General features: G+C 37.5%; 1 protein-coding gene across 11 annotated transcripts in view; it reads right to left on the bottom strand.

Annotated features, from left to right (window-relative positions):
* PCDH15 (protocadherin related 15) overlaps positions 1 to 21,273 on the bottom strand; it is a 1,355,521-nt gene that overhangs the window by 483,880 nt on the left and 850,368 nt on the right. For all 11 annotated transcript variants that reach the window (XM_073353680.1, XM_073353679.1, XM_073353682.1 and 8 more), the window contains 2 exons: positions 11,641 to 11,801; positions 5,192 to 5,347 (listed from right to left, as the gene is read on the bottom strand). In XM_073353680.1, coding sequence (XP_073209781.1) covers positions 5,192 to 5,347; positions 11,641 to 11,801 — 317 coding nt within the window. The remainder of the gene's footprint in view (positions 1 to 5,191; positions 5,348 to 11,640; positions 11,802 to 21,273) is intronic.

Here is a 21,273-nt window from a genome sequence, read left to right as displayed (position 1 = left end):
ATTTCCCCCTTGATGTTTCTGATAATATCTAATAAATTAAACTTTGACCACAAATAGTTTTCTTGTAATTATACTGTCTATAATTATAAAATGCATGTGTGAATATCTAGGATAATCTCCATTATAAATAGATTTCTTTCTGTCAAAGTTTAGAGGTCATACACACAACATTTTTTTTTAGTGTCTTCATATTAATTACACAACACAAATATTTTCATTATACCTCATATGTAAACCAAAAAGGGAAATAGAAAGGCCATAGATAATTCAGAAACAGTTTACTACACTCTTGTAGTTTAAACTGGAAAAATGTTGTATTCTGCTGGTAATTGACTCTCAATAACTTTTTAAAATTACTCTCTAAAACCATCAAGAAAAAAAAACTTATCAAATTTCAGGAACATACTTTTTTAATTAATAAGAACATTAACTCAAAGAGTACTGCCGAAAGGCATGGGGATGCCATGTCAGAAGATATAAGCATAACAATGATTAAGAAAAATAAAGTATCTTATTAAACCAGGATTCCAACTGGTAACAAGAACACTGCATCTTTGCCCAGTGATGGTACAAATGAGTGACCATAAGATAGTTGTATCATCTTGCTAAAACTCTGTATTATTATTTGATACGTTTTTCTCTCTGGATTTTAGGTCAGCTGATAAGAATAAACTGTTGCTGCTTTACAATTGTTTGTAGTATGACAATGCCAGAAACATCACTTGTCTCTTGTTTTACTGTAAGAAATTATTAGAAACCCTTTGGTGGCTCACATCATAGTGCATATGGGCACTTGAGATTGTTGTGTGTATTTCCTTGATGTGGGGCAAAAAATGCTTCTAGAACAGGTTTTCTGGTCAGCTAGCACTGTAAAGGTAGAATCCACCATTACCATATAGAGACAGATTTCAAAACAATGTTTCATCCTAAGAAGGTCCTTATCAGTCTCATACAAACAGTATTTTGTGACCTCCAAATGCATTCACAAAAAGGAAAGCTATTTGGTGTGTGCGGACAGATAATTCTAGTCAAACTTTCCACTTTGTACAAATACTTAAAAGAGTAAATGTACTGCGCAGATGAAATGTGCTGTTCCCCAGAAGTTTCTGGCACACTTTTTAGGGTTTGAGAAGCTGCCTCAGCAAAAATGCTATTCCAGGCATCCAAAACCCCCTGTATTTGCCAGCGGGGATGCAGAGATGAATACTCATGTAAAATTTTGATTTCTAAGAATAATGCATTAAAGTGTAAGTCTTAGAGTCTGCTCCTTACTTGCACAAGCTAACAATGCTTATTCTTATGTTTGCTACCAGGGTCCTGTTCTAAATCCTGTTTTGATTCCCTTTAATTTTGCCAGGGAAAACACCATAGATTCATAGATACTAAGGTCAGAAGGGACCATTATGTTCATCTAGTCCAACCTCCTGCACAACACAGGCCACAGAATCTCAACCACCCATTCCTGCGAAAAACCTCTCATCTATGTCTGAGCTATTGAAGTCCTCAAATCGTGGTTTAAAGACTTCAAGGAGCAGAGAATCCTCCAGCAAGTGACCCGTGCCCCATGCTACAGAGGAAGGCGAAAAACCTCCAGGGCCTCTTCCAATCTGCCCTGGAGGAAAATTCCTTCCCGACCCCAAATATGGCGATCAGCTAAACCCTGAGCATATGGGCAAGATTCACCAGCCAGATACCCATCACCCAGAACCATTTCAAGGTTATAGTCCAGCCATAAGAGTTTTCATCCCCCCCCACTTCTTGTGCAAAGGTAGAAGGAAATTACTCTAACAGTTTCACAGTTGAAAGCAACTGATATGTAATATGTTTAGATTATTCACAGTGTGGCTAAGTCCTTTTGTGTAATTAGAATTTCAAAAATACTTAGTTTTAGGACATAAAACTTGGCATTCTCCAAAATCATCTACACCAGTTAGTTATTTAATCCACACTGGTTAGTTTTATTGATGTAATTAAAGATGGCAACAATACATGAAAACAAAGCGACTGAACTAAGATTGTACAGCAAACATAAGTATGACTCCTCCTAATTTTGGAGTGTTTTACTTTGCATTCCTAATGTTCTTTTAAAAGTGAGGTGGCTTTTAATGTAATTTCTTAAGTTTTACAAAAAGGAAACTGAAACCCCACAAATGTTCTACAATGTGGAACTATACTGCCCTCCACAAAGGTCATTAGTAGGTTAGAACCTCTAGAATCAGAGCAAACAGAATTCACGTATTCACTTGAGCTATTACAGTAACAAGTAGTAGTAGTAGGTTGCTATCTTCTATATGGAAAAACGTACTTTGCCAGTAGGTTTCACAAATATTTGCTTACAGTAGAAGAATGGTGACACTCAAGAATCCAGGGTTCAGTTGCAGGTTCTGCATGGGAATGTTCTCTAGTCAGAGACCCTTCACTGTCCTCCACATGCTTCTATTGCTGTACTCATCCTTTGGCTCCTGCCACATCCCATGTTGCTCCTATTTCCCCCCCTTCCACCAGCTTCTGGCCATGTCCCTTCCCCCTCAGTTTTTACCTATCTGTCCCCCGGGTTCTTAGTGCCCCCCTCCCATCACTCTCAGTATACCAATTTTTCTCTTACCCATCCCTTTGTATCCATGTAAGGGTGCTTCCTCCTGCTCCCTCCGTGCTTGCGGATGTAAGGTTATTATAAGGGGGCATTGATAGCATAGGAGAAAGAATGTTTCAGCAACAATGACCAAAGAAGGTAGCCTGAGGCAGAGAGCTGGCATGGGAAATTTCAGCCCAAATGATTAAAGTTGTAACTGAAAACAGAGTCTTATAATAGAAGTTTTAGGTAATCTTAATGCTACCAGTGCTGCCTATCATACTACATTTATCTTATTTGTCTCTTGATCACACATACTTAATCCTCCTTTTTTCTTGAAGCAAAAACAAACAAAACAAAAAACTGCTACTAACCTTTCTGTAGTATTGATCTTCGAGCTGTATTGCACATGTCCATTCCAATGTAGGTGTGCACGCACCCTGAGCACAGCTGCCAAATTTTTTTTTCTCTTAGCAGTATCCGTTGAGTCAGGTCCGGCACCCTCTGTTGTCGCATGCTCATAACACTGGTATAAAGGGCCCTGCCAACTGCGAGCAGCAAGACGACACAGAAGGGGCACAATCATACCTACACTGGAATGGACATGTGTAAGCAGTCGAAGTAGTAGTAAACTTCTACCCCTACATTTTACTCACTTGCATGAAGAAGATAGTCTCAAAGAACTTTCTGGTCAGAAGTCTAAGAAACCACTTGTGCCTTGTACTGTCACACTCAGCATGTTTTCTTTTGCACGTGGGTTCTCAGACTTGAGTTTAGACTTATAAATATTCAGTTTCTTTTAATTAAAATACCCAAGTGTCTGGAAAATATACATTTTGGGCTAGATTCTCATTTCAACCACAACCCCTTTCTGGTACATTAGTGACATACAGGGACTGTAGCAGTGGGAAAGGGCTACAAGGAAATTCCTCTAGGGCAGGAGTAGAGGAGGGCTGGCTGGTCTGCCTGGCCTTATGATACCACCTTCCCAGTCCCCATAGCTCTTGCTGTAATAGCAGGGCCTCACAATTGCTGTAATGCTGAACCACCCTAACCACTGGAGCAGCCCAGAATACAGGAGAGGTATAAAGCTACTTTTACTTCCCTCCTGTGTACTGAAAGGCCCAGCACAAAACCACACCTGTTATCTGCATATACACTTTTATTGGGCTTAGCAGAAGTTTTGGATGAACACCTCAGATTCAAGTTTATTTATTAAATGGCTTTTTTCCCCTCACCCACTTCTGGCATGACAACTCATGGTTTATTCAGAATGGGGGAAATTATCTGGGGTCAGTAGTCAAGATGTCTCAGTGTCTTCCCATTGACTTTAATGTCACCCACCCCAGTTTTTCCCTGAGTTGTACAATGGATGGGTACTTGAAGTCAATTTTGTGTAAACAAATGGTGTGGGAGGTAGCCCCTCTCTGCCTGATCACTCCACCAGCCTACTGTGAGGTAATGCTAAAGTTGCACCACAGTTGCCATTTTCTACATATATATATATATAATATTTATATTCTATATAAATATATATATATATATATATTTCTTAACCATGGTCTGTACATATCTCGAGTTCAGACTATTACAGAGTTCAGAGTTCAGACTATTAAAGACCATCGAGTTCAGACTATTACAAGCTTTCACAAAAAGCCATACTCAATATGGTTTTATAGCACAATCACATAGTATGCAATCAGTTGTTTTAACTGCTTGTTTTTGGCGTTGAAACCTTCTGCTCTCCCATTGGGGTGTCTGGACCTTGATTGTCACACCCACCAAGCTGAGTTGCCAGGAACTCTTACTCTCTGTGCTGGCTACCATTGTTATCCAATATAATGTTAATATATAAAAATAAAAAGGAATCAAGTAAAGTGAGACAGGCAGAGGAGAGAAAGTAAACAGAATAACTTAGTTTTCACAAATATAGCAAAATCCATCCCTCAGTTCCCAAAATCTCAGATCTCTTGTTTACTGAGTTAGTTTGCAGTTCCAATCATTCCCTGACACATAAACAAGATAAGTCAAAATAATTCCATTTGTGAGGCCACTTAATGTACAGAATAGAAGTAAATTAAACATTTACACTGGAATACAACTTTGTCAAAGGATTATTGTTTCTTTCTTTAAAAAAATGACTCCTGACTTGGCATTCGTTTTCCACAAGTTCCTTAGTTGTGCCCCTGCATTTATGTAGTAATAGGAAAGCATTATCTTATGACACCGTTCAATTCTGTTGATATATTTATATATTCAATTATTTTTATTGCACTTAAACTGATGCTTTTATTCATTGTGATCCAGTGTAAGGACCTGGTTTCTTCAGCAAATGGCTCTCTAATGCTTACAAGCTAAAACTATACAAGCACTCCGATGAGAACTGTGCCAAACTTTCTGCTGTATTTGCAGATTAACAGCTTACATATTAAAAACTCCAATATAATAACCATGCCACATCTTCTAGAAAAAAATATTATCTAGAAACAAAAAGGATTCTTACAATTGAAGGGTTTTTTTAATATGAAAACAAGAAAGAGGATGGGAAGAAGCATTTTCCAACTGTAATCTACACCAAGGAAATGGAGAAAAGGAAAAAAAAGATAAAGTGAAGCTGACCTCATTTACTGCCACATAGTACCGCTGCTTCTGAAAACGAGGGGAGTTATCATTCCTGTCCCTCACCACAATCCGTACTTCGTGGTAGATAACGGTGCCAACTTTTTTGTTAATGCACTGGACTTGAACAACAATGGATTGAATCGACATTGGTGGCTGTAAATGAGAAAACACATATTTATAATACACAGAAAGGTGAGGCATAGACCGAACTTCCTCACTACAGTCAATATTGCCTATGTTTACTATAGACAACTATGTTTTCTATATCATTCTATTTACTGTTATTTTACATTTCTGGATTAGAAAGTTTCTCGGGACAGTGCCCTAAACAGAACAACCTAGACCTATTTTTGCAACATGTTTAAAAAAAAAAGTTAGGTAGAACTAACACATGCCTCTCATATAGCTTCTCTTGCAGCTTGTCAGTTCTACTAGCATGTTGCTGCATATTTCAAAGTAAAGATAGTGATTTTTAAAAATTTATTATCAATTGACACATTCAGAGGACAATAAAATGACATATCTTTGTATGAATATTCAAAATATTGCAAAAGAGACTGATGAAATATATGTCTTTCCATTACAATTTCTAATCCCATTTTGAGTAGTAGTGTTTGAATTGAAAGGTCACACAGTTCTTGGAAACAGCATCAAGTGCACTAACACATCACTTACAGTTGCCAAGTATTCATAATTTAAAAACAGCCAGGTCACCTGTAAGGGTAGGCATGCCAGAGTCCAGTTCCTTCTACAGCTGTAAGGAGCACTGACAGAATTTAGCCAGCAATACATTCTAGACGTAATGGATAACTGCTCTAGATAAGAACTTCCTGTGGCTAATATAACATACATTGTAATCTTACATTCAAATGGATTACATTCTATTGTATAGGAAGGTCGTAAATATGTCAGCAGCAAGCATGCTTAGTAGATTAGTGAGAGTTTAGGGACTGAAAAATGTTTATGAATGTGCTTGAAAAAAACAGGGATTGTGTGTTAGAACTAAATCTGTAAGTCAGTCAGGCTAATTTAATTTAATGTATTTCCTTAAATAGGTTCATTGAAGTAAGTACAATAATGATCCATTTTACCAAATGTTTCATTAGTTACCAATGCTAACATATACAAAACACAAGCATTTGTTTTTCTTCTATATTAAATACCCACAATTTAACAACAAAGTATGGGCATACTGGATCTATTCAGCAATATAACCAATTTTTACATTATATTTTTACAAGTCATTCAGAGCTCAAGGTACAGCTGTTTCTTATATGGCAAGCATATTCAGGGACGGTCTTTAAGAAATGCATAATTTACTTGATAAAATTAAATGGTTACTAAAGCTGTGTTACAATGTCAACATATTTATTCATATACTCAAAAAAATCCCAAAAAATCTAATTCCATAAAAAGGATTCGTGAAACTATGACTCTTCTCTTTGTGAAATGAAAAATAATGAAAATATGGGCCTTAAGTAAACAAGGGGTGATGTCTTTCTGTTAAATCTCATCTCTGTATTCCTACCATTCCCATGTGGCTAGTTCTCAGGATACTCAAGAGACAGCTTTTTTTTCATTCTGTATTATTTTCTGTGACAGCAGCTGTGCCCAAGTGAGGACCTCTAATTGACAGTTTCTAGATAGAGTAGAACCTCAGAGTTATGAACTGACTGGTCAACCACACACCTCAATTGGAACTGGAAGTAAACGATCAGGCAGCATATATATATATAAAAAAGACAGCCCCCTCCAACCCCCGCATCAAATACAGTACAGCACTGTGTTAAATGTAAACTACTAAAAAAATAAAGAGAGGGATTTAAAAAAAATATTTGACAAGGTAAGGAAACTGTTCCTGGACTTGTTTCATTTAAATTAAGACAGTTAAAAGCAGCATTTTCTTCTGCATGATAAAGTTTCAAAGCTGTATTAAGTCAATGTTCAGTTGTAAACTTTTGAAAGAACAACCACAAAGTTTTGTTCAGAGTTACAAACAACCTCCATTCCCGAGGTGTTTGCATGACTCTTGACTCTGAAATTTGCTGTCCCCATTGCTCTCACTGAGCCAAGGTATATTTATCTTTTGCATATTAGATAAGGCCCATATATTTTGCTTAAGGTTGCAGATGATTTTAGGATTATACCTATAGACTCCGGGTGAGTCTGTTTACGTGGGTATTGATATTTAGTGCATTCTTCCCCCACCCCCATTTTACACAAGCACTCAGTTTGTTGTTGGTGCATCTGCAAACAAAAATTGAACTTTAAAAACAAATAAGTGGCCCAATAAGCACACAGTGATATCCTCAGAGCCATACAGGCAGTATATATGTGTGGATGAGGCCCACATAACACAGAGAGTTGCCCATGCGGCCTACGATGGTAAATAGGTTGAGAACCAGTGGCTTGGACTGTTCAGAAAAAGTACACTGTTCGTACTCACAAATTCAATCAGTTGAATCGAATAAGATTGGCTCCTCCTCCCTCAAAATAGTAAAACAAACAAACAACCTTGGAAACAAGCTAAACCCAAACTTTTTAAAGCTTCATTTGTTTAAAAAAAATAAATTAAAAACACACCAGTTATTGCTCTTATGTTACAAACCGACATGTGCGAGGGCTCCATCAGATGAGAGGTACCCCAAAACTTACTATGTGCTTGAGAGCTTGTGAGGTTTAAAGAAAGTTTAAGATATGGAGTGGTTGTCAGTTTAGGGAGGTTTAGCACAGTTCCTGTGTGTCTGGCAAGTGGGAAGGATCTCTTTTGGCTCACTTAGTAGATGTGCTGTCTAAGGACCTGAAAAATTAATATCTCAGTTGTGGTAATATGCAAGATACACAGTATAAGTTTCCATAATGTTTGATCTCAGAGTAAGTTTCACTGAATATTCATTTGTGTGTTGGTCAAAGAGACAGGTAAAACAAAGGAGAGAAAAGGAGAATGGGTGTTTCCAGGTTCAGGCCAGGTGAAAATCTAACAACTGATTTCATCTGGATCACAAAGAGTAGTAAATTGACATGGAAGGGACAGATGGGAGATGGAAAAATCGGAAGGGACTTCAGGAGGATTACATTAATTTACTGCAAGAATAAAACTGTACTTTTCGAGTACAGTGGGACTTCAATTTCTGCTGGATACCCAAGTCTCCTATACTAATTTGATTTTCAAGTTCAAATAAACCCCAAAAATTGAAAGTTAAAACTCCATCAAACTATCAAGTTTCATACAGTTTTCAAATGGAACATTGCCAAAGATCTAATGTTTTTCTAGATTTTGTATGGTTTCAGGCTTTGATATGAAGGGTTTGCATGACTCCAGTTTTGAATGTTTAAGAAAATCTAATGAGCTCATGAAATAAACATAAGTATTTTTACATTAAATAAATGCAGCCAGAGTCTCTTCAGAATTCCACAGATCCCACAGGTATTCCTGTTTCTGAAGAGGAGCTGTGTAGCAGGGCTTTTGAGGGAGGCAAGGATCTTGAAGACATGAGGGGACCCTTACCTACGTTTTTCCACTGGGATTTTTACATTTTTTTTTATTTTTTGACTGAGGCCACATGTATTCTCAAAATATTTCTGTTCACAGTCAAAGAAATTTGTGAGGCAAACATGCAGAATTTCATTCCACACTCACCCTTTTGTATTTGTCCATTACTAATATTATATAATTAACTGTAAAACAAGCAATGGATGGCACCAAAATCATAACCGTAGAATATGCTGGAAATATTACCAATACAATAATGCATAAAAAGCCTAAAATAAATGTACATCCATTTCCCATGTAGTGACCTATTTTTTTCTCTTTCTTGAGAATGTTGCCATGGTGGAGCATTAACATAAATTCATAGCACTATAAACCACTTTCAGCTGCAATCAAGCCACTGTTAACCAATACAGAACAGCAATCAGGTCAGCAAGTTCTCTCACTAGATAGTGTATGGCATATGGAAGGTACAGGTATTCACATTACATTTTGAAAGGCATGTTATCGGTCTAGAATAGTCTAAATATAGTCACCTCCACTTCAGCTACTGTGTATCCCTGACAGTGAAGCAGTCCTTTTCAGAACACAACTTTAATAATTCTGTAAACACAGTTACATTAGCACAATCTGGAAGCAGAACGGTTATAAATAAACAGTCTAAATCTCAATATAGCGCCAACAGAGCTATACTACGTATAAAGGTTGAATCAAGGCATCTTTCTCAGTTTTCAATATCCACATGAACAGAGATCTTAAGCTGGTGTAAACTGGCACAGCAACTTTGATTTCAACGAAGCAGAGGACCTGGCTCAAAAAAAGTACTTTCTTGCAGAATGTGAAATTTTAAAATAACCAGAAGGAAGAGAGAAGAGACTAAAAACAATTAGATTTTTAAAATAAATCTGTTTTTTTATAAAATCAAGTCATTGCACCAGATGACAAAGTTCAAATATATAAGTCTGCATTGAACAATGTGTTTTAAAAGGGACACAGCGAAGAAAAATTATAGTGGTTGGTTTTGATCTATAAAAGCCTATGAGGTTTAGATCTTGGCTATTTAAGAGACTCTACCCTCCTTTAATTTAATGTTTGTGTGCTGTTCTTAGTGTCCAAATTCACCCACTTTCCGGCATAGGTAGTTATTGTTCACTTAAACAGAAACAAAAAATAAAATTTAAGTGTGCTTCTGAGTTTGTCTTATTCCTACGGTTTCTCCCTGGCCCTAGTTAGAGCTAAAAACTCACTTAGTGTAGTGAGTTTGGAAGAATAGTTCTGCATGTCTATGCTGGGTCCTAGGATGTCAGGTTCTACTACAGTTTCTCTCCTAATATTCTGTCCAAAACCGGAGCTCAGATGAAGCACAGGGGATGCTCCAAGCCCTATCTACACATGTCTTTGTCCAAAGAGATTATTTAAGAGGGGATTGAGTTTCTTTGTTGGGAAGTTGGTAGAGTTTCCTGTGCCCATTCTGCTGTGCGTTTCTCTACGTGACTTTGCTAATTATTACAGATATTTAGAGAATGTGATGGGTACACTTTGCAAATGAAAAAAAAATACGAAATAAGGAAAATTGCATTCAATTAGGCAAATATATATATGTAAATTAAATCAGGGATAATTTAAATAAAACTAATTTCATTTCATTATTACTCTTTGTTTACTTAATGCATTTATTTCACTATACACAATGAAAATAAACTGGTCATTTGGGACCTAATCTATGCCCACTGCAGACAACAGAAAGATTCCTATGGACTTTAGCAGGTTTCAGATCAGGCCCTTTCACTTCTGTCTATAGTCAGTTTTGAGTTGATTTTACATTCAGGTTCCTTGTATTAACACACTGCTACAATGACTGGTGAGCAAACATGTAGGAAGGATACTGATTTGTTTTTAGGAGTATTTCTACTGAATGAAATATACATCAATGAAAACATTCCTGTTGCCCTTAGATTTTGCAAAGGTTTGTTTTTATAGAACCCAGATTTGATATGATAATGCTCCTTTAAGATTTGTGAGGACTAAACAAAAGAAACAACACAAGGTATAAACTGGTGTTCTGAGTAAGAACACAACATGCTTATTTGAATCCTCTGAGGTCCTCTTATGTCTACATAATTGGGCTCTAAGTCTCACAAGTCTAGATTCTCACAATTTTTTTTTTTTTTTTACTCCTCGCTTCTGGCTGGACAAGTGCTCCAGGAGAGGACTCTCATGAGGAGGTATTTCAACACTTCTGCTTCCATCCAGAATCAAAAAGCAAAGTTATGTGAAAACAAAAATAAAAATGTAGAGGGGAGTAAAAAAAAAAATCTACCTACTTTTTTTTTTAAAGTTGAGTTTAGGTCAGTTATTACTTTATTTTCACCAGCTCACACATCTCTACTTTACTGCAGTCTCGACTAGTTTGTTGTACAAACTTTTAGGCATGTACCTTGACAGGTATCTGTAGCAGGTGACAAGTTAACATCAGGAACCAAGCTAACTTGCCCAGGCATCCTTTCTATATCTTCTAGAAAGAGAACTAGATGAATTTTTCATCTCCTTGAAATTATTATGTTTATGATAAATCTTGAACATTAAAAACAAACAAAAACATTAATAAGGGAGTGTGCAACAATACATGGCACTATTAACTTGTTACTGAATGTATATAACTACGTAGGTACAACTTGTAAATGTGAACTTCCCATGCTGTTGAATGTATTGATTATGTCATGAAATACCATTAATTTAAAATAGGTGCAGAGATGTCTTCTGTCCAACAACATGAAGGAATACCCATGGTGTGTCTATAAAACAGCGAGTCAGAATGTTTCCTGAATCCAGTTACTACTTTACCTATTTTTTTTCTAGTCACCCTTAGAAAACTTTCCATTTCTAACTATTAAATGCTTGCTTCCTGGTCGAAGATTTAGGGGGTGGGGGGAGTCTGGAAAATAAACAAACTAACATCTCTGTCCAGATGTCGTCCAGTACTGTTTAGGTACAGCCTCTGGCTGATAGGATCCAGAATCACCCAGTAATCGATGTTGTCCTTCAGTGATAGTTCAATAGTGGGGTCAGTCCCTCCTGCTGTCCCTTTTATTAGCATACTGTCCACTAGGATAGTGCCTGCAAGAAAAAAAAAGAGAGAGAGAGAGAGAGAGAGAGAGAGAGAGAGAGAGAATAGGTTCATATGTGTGTACTATACAGCAAATTTCAGTGCATTTGAATAATTCACTTTCATTCTAATTCTTTTTTTTTAAATATTGTGGGTTTTAATGGTATTAAAAAAAGAATATTCCACCTCAAAAGGCCTATTTTGGCTAGCTATGGTATAAACTATTCCAGGGACCACTGGAATGAACTCTTTATACAAAACACTGCAAGTTTTACCTTGGTTATTAGACCCACTATCTAGATTCTTATTTTCTGTTAACCTCATGATTCCCCCGTCCCCCAGTCATCTTATCATCCAACATTATCATGAACAAAGGAAAATACTGTAACAGAGACTAATATTTCAATTCAGTGACTAAGGCTTCTGATATAAAGAGTGCATCAGAAAAAAGAAGAAGAAAAAGAAAAGGAAATAAAATGTAACAGTAGTAATGGATGGTATATCTACACTGCAATGTAAGCCCAGGGTTAGTAGAGCTTGAGTTAGCAGACCCTGGGTTTGCTAACCTAGGGTTTGAGTGTTTACATTCATTTGTAACCCCAGGTAGGACGGACTCTTACAGACTCCTGGGGCTCCAGCATCTACACTGCATTAAGAGAGCCTGAGTCCAACCACCCATATTCCAGACTTCCTAGTGCCCTCCCAAAATGTCACCATTCTAACCTTTTGTTCACAGCGTAATGTGGGAAAACTTGACTGTCAACCAAATTTGACTGTCCAGAAGACAAAGTAAGTTGGCCCACAGGATTGGGGGATACTTTTGACAGACTCCCAGAGGATAAGTCCAGTGGGGCTGCATCCACACTGCAAAGGAAAAGCATTTGAAACCTGGGTGTCAGCTTGACTTAGGCTTGGGCCCTCCATCCTCCATAGGGTGCTGGGGCTCTGGGTCTGAGCCCTGGGTTAGCACAATGTGAACAGAGACAGAAGGACGAGCGGTTAGGCTTGACGAGTTCCAACCCTGGACTTCACTGCAGTGTAAACGTATATACAATATCTATGGAAAGATTTCATTTTTTGTGTAGCTCTATAAGAGAAAAACAAATTGTAGCATAAAGAAATAAAAAAACTAGACTCTACAAAATAAAAGCACTGCAATTTCCCCCTCTATGATGTGGCATTTCTGGGGCATTCAATTAGTATCATACATTAGTCTAATACAGACTATAGGTTTTCACTCTTCTCCCCCGACTTTCTCTTCTCTTTTGGTTAAATTATTGCCTAATAGTTCTACCTAGTTAGCAGCTAGTGTACATTACTTAATTAAAAGACTCCAGGTGATGGAGAATTTACTCCATTTGATTAACAGTTACAAAGATTAACTGCCCTCACTAATGAAAATTTTACACTTGAGGTGTCCGGCAGTCCATGTATTTGCCTACGCCAAGAAACGTATAGACGTCAGCCCTATCCAACCTTGGCTTTCAATAAAGGAGATAATAATGATGACAACTGTTAAATATTTGCATTTTACTTCCAGTTTGACGTTGCTGGATCTTGTTATACATTTGTCTGCTAGATAAAACATCCTTTTAAAACCACATAATTTTTTTTAAGGCACCCGGCATTGCCCACTATTGGAGCTGTTTGGTCTTTGGCATGTTCTATTATGGCAATTCCTATATTCTTAAAACAAACTTTCATTTTGCATTTTTATATAAATCCACAATAAAGGCATTTGAGATTTCTTGCTGAATTATAAACATTTGAAAACAAGCCTTCTATCATTATAGTATTATTTTTGTATCTTATTAAGATTCTAACATTCAATTTCTGTTCCTTAAAATGTTTGATCATTTTAGGTGCACACAGCCTGCTTTTGTCCTTAGACTAAAATGCCAAGTAGATAACCTACTGACAATAATCTAAAGGCACAGAAAAGATTTTGATACAATATGAAATGACAGTTTCTATGCTTTGTCTCTATAAGTGGAAGTAGAGAGGCAGAAATATTTCCAAATACCCAGAATGCACCAGTTTGCAAGCAGCTTACATGATCAGTCTAAGGTGTTGTGGTGTTTTTTTTGTGCACATCAAAAAAACAGAACCAAAACACACTGCAATGCTCAAATTTAAAACCAACTAGTATTTCAATAAATCAGAATAGTCCACTGATTTCTATGGAACTTACCATCTCCACATACCATCCACAAGACAGAGTGGGTAAGACTGGAATTTAAAAATCATTAAATTAAAAATATAGTGCTAGAAGGCTGTAATTAGATTTGTGTGTGTGATTTTAGTGCCTTAGCATGTGCCCTGAAAGTGGTGGTATGAAAGTGGGAAGGTGACAAATGTCGTGGAGTTTCATAATGATTATTGTTCTGTACCCCAAAGGTGTCTGAGGTATGGGATTTCTATGACAAAGTCGGAACACTGGGGGACCAGACAACTTCAAAATACTCTACTACAGTCACAAGACCTGTGATTACAAGTCATGAAGCCTCAACAGAGCTAGCTGCCAAACAATGGCGCAACCAGATGGACCTTTTCACTTGAATGGCTTGGCTGACTGACCACAAAAGAAAAAGATTGAGACAAAAGGAAGACTTCTAACCTACACCCTAGAAACAAAAGCCATTAACATATTAGGTAAATGGGGTCATGCATTCAGAGGGAGATGGGGCTTTGAGAAAAGGAAGTTTCTTCTAAAGGGGGAAACATTCTCTGGATCTCAATAGCTCCTGGGCTTGCTACAATTATGTAAATTGGATATGTTCTGTTCCTGTAACTCAACAGGGAAGACAAATAACTTAGCTTATATCAAAGCATAAGATTAGATGAGTCTAATATGCATGTGTGATGTTTGTTGTTTTAAAATTATTTTCTCTCGTGTGGTTCTATTTGCTGATAAACCTACTTGTTTTAAGAAGGCTGTTCATTAATGTATCTCACTGGTCACATGTTCCAAAATGAAGAAAACAGGTGTGGAGTCAGACTTGCACAATAATAAGTGGTTGGCAAAGATGGGATATTGAACTCTGATCCCAGTCTAAGAGTAGGAGAATTGCATAGTTCCACTCCAAGAGTGGGACGGAGGGCACAAGGCTTAACACCAGAGGGGGGCACACAAAGAACAGAAAGGAAACAGGTGCAATCAGTCGAATAACCATGACAGGGAATGTATGGGAAACAGTATTAAAGTGGTTGAGTGTTGTGATGGTAGTAGGCTACTGCCTGTAGAATGGTATTGTGTCAGACGTGAATGTTGACTTAATTTATTATTTCTTTAATGTTTGTATTTCTGTATAGCAATACACCTGAACTACCATAATTTTAGGCTAGCAGGTTTTTATTAGTGGGAATATGCTAAGGAAACATTGAAGCAAAAATAAACTTCCATATGACATAACTGCAAAATTGTTATGAATGAGTTCAAGCATAAGAAAGGTTTTGTTGGACCTAAACCAAAGCCAAATGAAGTCAAAGCAGCTCTGCCTGTGAACTATTATTTTACAATCAGTCATATGAAACCTTTAGGACATTTCTGCATCTCTGGCGGGGTTTGCTGAGGATAGCAAATGTGCCAGTGATTCAGTAGAAGTCAACTGAAACTCAGTTGTTTCAGCTGACTTGCCTTTTCACTTTTTGAGGATTCTCTTAAACCCTAATCTATCAGATAAACTTTAATGGGAAATGCTATACATGAAGCAAAGCCGGGGGGAAAAGGTTTGGCACAAATTTATAGAAACCAAATTACACCAAGTTTTGTGAAGCTTTGTCTGGGATATACATTGTGTCAGGGCATTTATATTGCCCTACTGATGTACTTTTCATTTCTAATACACTGATATGTTCTAACATAGCATTACTCTTGGTTTGCAATCACATACATAGTTATGGCTGTGGGGTTATATGGCATTCATGTTTCTTTTATTGGGATATGTATGTTATTGAATCTAATCAACTTCTAGCTTACAATGAAATATACATCTAACAATATTTAAAGCCCAGTTGTGTTATAGGCATTTATTCTTATCAAATGAAATGTAAAATAATTATCTGTTGAAGTAGACATCAATAGATGAGAATTATGACAGATTGGGAAGTAATTAATTGGCATATGACTGAGTTTACATACATATTCACAGAAATGAGTATATGATATAGTGCCAGAAAAAAATAAAAGTCTTTGGAAAAATGAGCTGCAAATGACAATGTTGATATGATGTAAGAAGTTGACTATGGTAAGTATAATTAGAAACTTGAATTCTGTGTCCTTATCATTGGTGACTGTATGAACCATCAGTAATACAAATCAAACCTTCACTTAATATTACAATGATGACTCCGAAGTCTGTCAGTCCTTATTGTGGATTAATATTTCCTGCTACACTGCATTGGTCTACAAAAATAAACTGGGCATCCAGGGTATGACTAGAGTTATCTGTATATGAAACAAGACACTAAAAATGTGACATGCACAAAGAAGTCTGAGTAGATGTAAATGGCTAGAACACAATCTAAGTTTCAGTTAGATTACTGATCTTTTGGAAATGAAAATTCAACATTCTTTATTATTATAAAGAGTACATGTAGACACAACTGAGTTACTGTCATTGCCACAGCCAAAAGTTACGGCATTTAAGCAATTTTTTATGCATTCAAAGCCAAAACCTATTTCATTTAGCCTAGGTATGGCTTAAGGAAAAGGTAGCAGGAAATATGCAAAAACAAGGAGGAGTCCTTGTGGCACCTTAGAGGCTAACAAATTCATTTGGGCATAATGATGATGTAGGTCCAATAAAAAAATATTACGTCACCCACCTTGACAAAGCAACAACTTTGGAAGTAAGCTGAGAACATTGTACATGTAACACTGCACTTCCATCGTTTAAGAAGAGGGCTAAGAAAGAAAAGCTGGCTTTGTAACTTGCAAAATTAATATAATGGGATACTCAGTAAGGAAGCCCTGCCACTGACGGCCAGCAGTTTGACGCTAGAATGGATCAGCTAGAGAAGGAATGACTATTAGTGAGAAAGGTAGAGTGCGTGATGATTTTATGCAAATGCTATATATGATTCCATGAAACCAACTTTTTTCCATGAATCTACCATAAACACAGAAGCAAATCTCCTATTGACCTTAGGAAGCTAATGCATAAGACATTTAAAATGGGGGGAAATAGACATTTTGCATTCAGATTCATTATGAGGTCATTGATAGTTATTTTTATGTAATTTAAAGATAATGCCTTGATTCATCTTTTGTACATTAACCACCACAAGATCTTAAAATTTATAATTAAAAATGAAGATAGTCCGGGGGCTAGTGATGAAAATTTTAGAAGTCAATGGGGCAGATCCTTAGCTGGTGTGAATGAACTGAAGTCAATGGAGCTATGACACATTATACCAGCAGAGGATCTGCTCCACTATGACATGACTGGTACACTGCACGGCTCTCGATAAATACACTTGGTAAACAGACGGTAATATTTAGATATACATTATCTGTATTATTTATACAGTATCATCTCAAAGCAACCCACTTTGGTATAGAAACTGGTATATCACACAAGCTATAGCACCTATCCTCTGCTAAGAACTACACAGCTGAAGGCCACTTGTATAGCTCTTGGGGCAAGATCACGGCTTAAGTACTAGATAGGATCATGTAAGTAAAATATAGGCACCTTTGAGATGTTTAACACTTCATAGCAACACTATAAAGGAGTTTGTAGCAAAAAGTGAGGAAGAATGTATAATTGAAACTGCAGAGCGAATTTCAATGAATCAGTATGGGCTATATCAGGGGTAGGCAATCTATGGCATACATGCCAAAAGTGGCATGCAAGCTGATTTTCAGTGGCACTGACAATGCCTGGATCCTGGCCACCGGTCCGAGGGGTTCTGTATTTTAATTTAATTTTAAATGAAGCTTCTTAAACATTTTAAAAATCTTACTTACTTTACATACAACAGTTTAGTTATATATTATAGACTTATAGAAAGAGACCTTCTAAAAATGTTAAAATGTATGACTAGCACGCAAAACCTTAAATTAGAATGAATAAATAAAGACTCGGCACACCACTTCTGAAAGGTTGCCAACCCCCGGGCTATATGTATGAGCCTCTAATACAACATTTCTTGTTCTGAGCATTGAAGACCATTCACTTTCTTTTTTGCATTTATGTTAGAATGAGTCAAAGCCCAGTGAAGTCAGCAGAAATCTTCTGCATCATGTTCTTAAGTCATGTAAAGTGAGGAAGTCCTACGTTTAAAATATATACCCTTCTATCTAAACTCAAGTCTGAATTTCACTGAAAAACAACAACCACCCATCATCAAAAACTTAATTTTACAAGAAGGCATATTATTTTATATTGAGTACATTTTTTAAATCAACTACAATAATTCACCCTTCTCAATCATCATGACTCTGACAGAAAGCTACTCAGTCTCAACAAACCAAGAGTTTACAAGTAGCAACACCACCGAGTATGAACCCAACCAACTAAGACCGCACACTAGCAATACGTTCAGACGTTCTTGTTAAACCCTGGATTTGTGCTGGACATGGCCCACCTTGATTATCATACACATTGTAAGGAGAGTGATCACTTTAGATAAGCTATTACCAGCAGGAGAGTGGGGTGGGGGTAGAGAAAACCTTTTGAAGTGATAAACACCCATTTTTTCATGGTCTGTGTGTATAAAAACATCCTCACTGCATTTTCCACTTTTATGCATCCGATGAAGTGAGCTGTAGCTCACGAAAGCTTATGCTCAAATAAATTGGTTAGTCTCTAAGGTGCCACAAGTCCTCCTTTTCTTTTTGCGAATACAGACTAACACGGCTGTTACTCTGAAACCTGGCACTAGCAATAACCACTCATTTTACTAGGCAAACTGAAGTCTGAAGAGATAATTCAGGAAAGCCCAGATTCATCTCTGTTTATGTTATTCCAATCAGATTTTAGCAGAGTAAACCCTCCCACCTATGAGGAAGCCTAGGTATGATACAGATGCCATGTTCATTAAAATAAAAATTCACCTCCTATTTGGTGATAGAGGATGGGATAAATGATCTGCTGGCAGTGAAATGGTGCAGCTCTAATGGGGCATTGCTCTTGGAGATCAGAAACACGCAAAGCTGTGACATCTCTGTCTGCTGTTCACAGAAGGGAGGACCTGCTTCCCAGTGCTCTTCCTAAATGTATCCACTACTGACCAGCATAGAGAAGAGGAAAAAAATGTAGAGGAAGCTCTTGGAATGGTATTCTGCCATCTATTGAAGTAGTTCTGGTTTCCATTTGTACAGAATATTAGCATTAGCTACAGAATATGAGTTGCACCTGGCATGATTCCAGCTCCTCCTGTGGCAAACTTCATCATTTCAATAAGCTCTAAGCAGTGTTTACACAACAAGCAGCAATGCTCCTGTTTTCCACTAAAAAAGAGCAAATACACATACGAACTGCCTTAAATTTATTCTGAGTTCCATTGATCACAAAATGATTTGAAAACAGGGATTTTTCTTTTAAAAATAGTAGTAAGTGGATTAACTGACCTGTTAGTTGCTTACTTTGATATTCTGTATAGTTTTCACAGCTAAACCCGCATCATATACTCTATATCTCCACATCTGAAGATATATTTCAGTAATGCAGGGTGAACTGAATAGAAATAAGTTGAAAATCAATGGGAAAAGAAAAACCTATTTACAGAAAGTGTATTGTCAACTCTGTTCTGCCTTTACTTAAGCACAAGGTAACAGATATTCATATAAGAAAGAAAATACAGCACTATAAAGACAGATATTGAACTACTATATTCTCCACACAAGAATTAAGAGTACAGTACCTTAGATAGTTGCCATGCACATCTCCAAAAGTGGAGGTGGCAACACAAAAGCAATATATAACAATATCTTACCCCAAGCTGAGCCACCTAGATGTTGTCCTTTCATTATATTTTGCACCTCTTTAAAGTTAAATATGTTCAGCAGCCTTGACTTCTTACTGTACCAAAAAGGAAGGAGGCTCCAGAAGAAATTGGGCACCTCAAGCCTTCACAGAAAGGGATAGGACTAAGTTAAATGAAAAAAAAAAGGTGTATGCATATTTACAACTCAGAATTGAGGGTGTCTTGTTTTGACCTTGGGCTGTTCAGAAGTCTAGCACTGAGATTCTGTGGTGCACCTCCAGAAGCAAAACACAGAAATACACAGCCCCCATGGGATGCTACGCTACCTTTATGTATCATCCAAAGTCAGGGCAATATTAATTTTCCTGCAGGGCCTATCTCTATTGAAGAACACATTTCAAGGGGGGAGGAGCAGTATCTGGTGGAGCCATAAATTGGGAGAATCCCTGCCAGAGGGGGCTTAGTGGTGCAATATGTAGAGCCCTACACAGATACAAAATTTGCAAACATGGTCCATGGATATTCACATCTGTGGATATCCGCAGATTTTCAAGGCTCTAGCAATATGTCTCTCTCCGTTAAAAGTGACAGGAGCTGTCAAACTTTCATACAATTATTATATTTCTCCAAATCTCAACAAAACCCTCACAGTCATATCCAAAGATTAACTTCAAATTTCATAACTGTCACGTAGTTCTCTAGAGTAGTGCAATAGACTACACTCTGTTATGAAGAGTTCCTTTTTTAAAAAAAAAGGATTATAGAATCATAGAAGAGTAGGATATGAAGAGACCTCAGGAGGTCATCTAGTCCAAACCCTTGCTCAAAGCAGGACCAATACCTACTAAATCATCCCAGCCAGGCCTTAAAAACCTCTAAGGACGGAGATTCCATCACCTCCCTAGGTAACCCATTCCAGTGCTTCACCACCCTTCCAGTGAAATGGTGTTTCCTAATATCCAACCTAGACCTCCCCCACTGCAACTTGAGACCATTACTCCTTGTTCTGTCATCTGCCACCACTGAGAGAAGCCGAGCTCCATCCTCTTTGGAACCCCGCTTCGGGCAGTTGAAGGCTGCTTTGAAATCCCCCCTCACCTTTCTCTTCTGCAGACTAAAGAAGTCCAGTTCGCTCAGCCTCTCCTTGCAAGTCATGTGGCCCAGCCCCCTGATCATTTTTGTTGCCATCTGCTGGACTCTCTCTCACCAGTGCCGAATAGAGGGGAATAATCACTTCCCTCGATCTGCTGGCAATGCTCCTACTAATGCAGCCCAATATGCCATTAGCCTTCTTGGCAACAAGGGCACACTGCTAACTCATATCCAGCTTCTTGCCCACTGTAATTCCCAGGTCCTTTTCTGCAGAGCTGCTGCTTAGCCAGTCGGTCCCCAGCCTGTAGCGGTGCATGAGATTCTTCCTTCCTCAGTGCAGGACTCTGCACTTATTGTTGTTGAACCTCATTAGATTTCTTTTGGCCCAATCCTCCAATTTGTCTAGGTCACTCTGGACCCTATCCTTATCCTCCAGTATATCTACCTCTCCCCAGTTTA

The sequence above is a fragment of the Lepidochelys kempii genome, chromosome 7 (genome assembly GCF_965140265.1).
Source record: "Lepidochelys kempii isolate rLepKem1 chromosome 7, rLepKem1.hap2, whole genome shotgun sequence".
NCBI classification, from domain to species: Eukaryota; Metazoa; Chordata; order Testudines; family Cheloniidae; genus Lepidochelys; species Lepidochelys kempii.
This window is presented reverse-complemented; position numbering and strand designations above follow the sequence as displayed.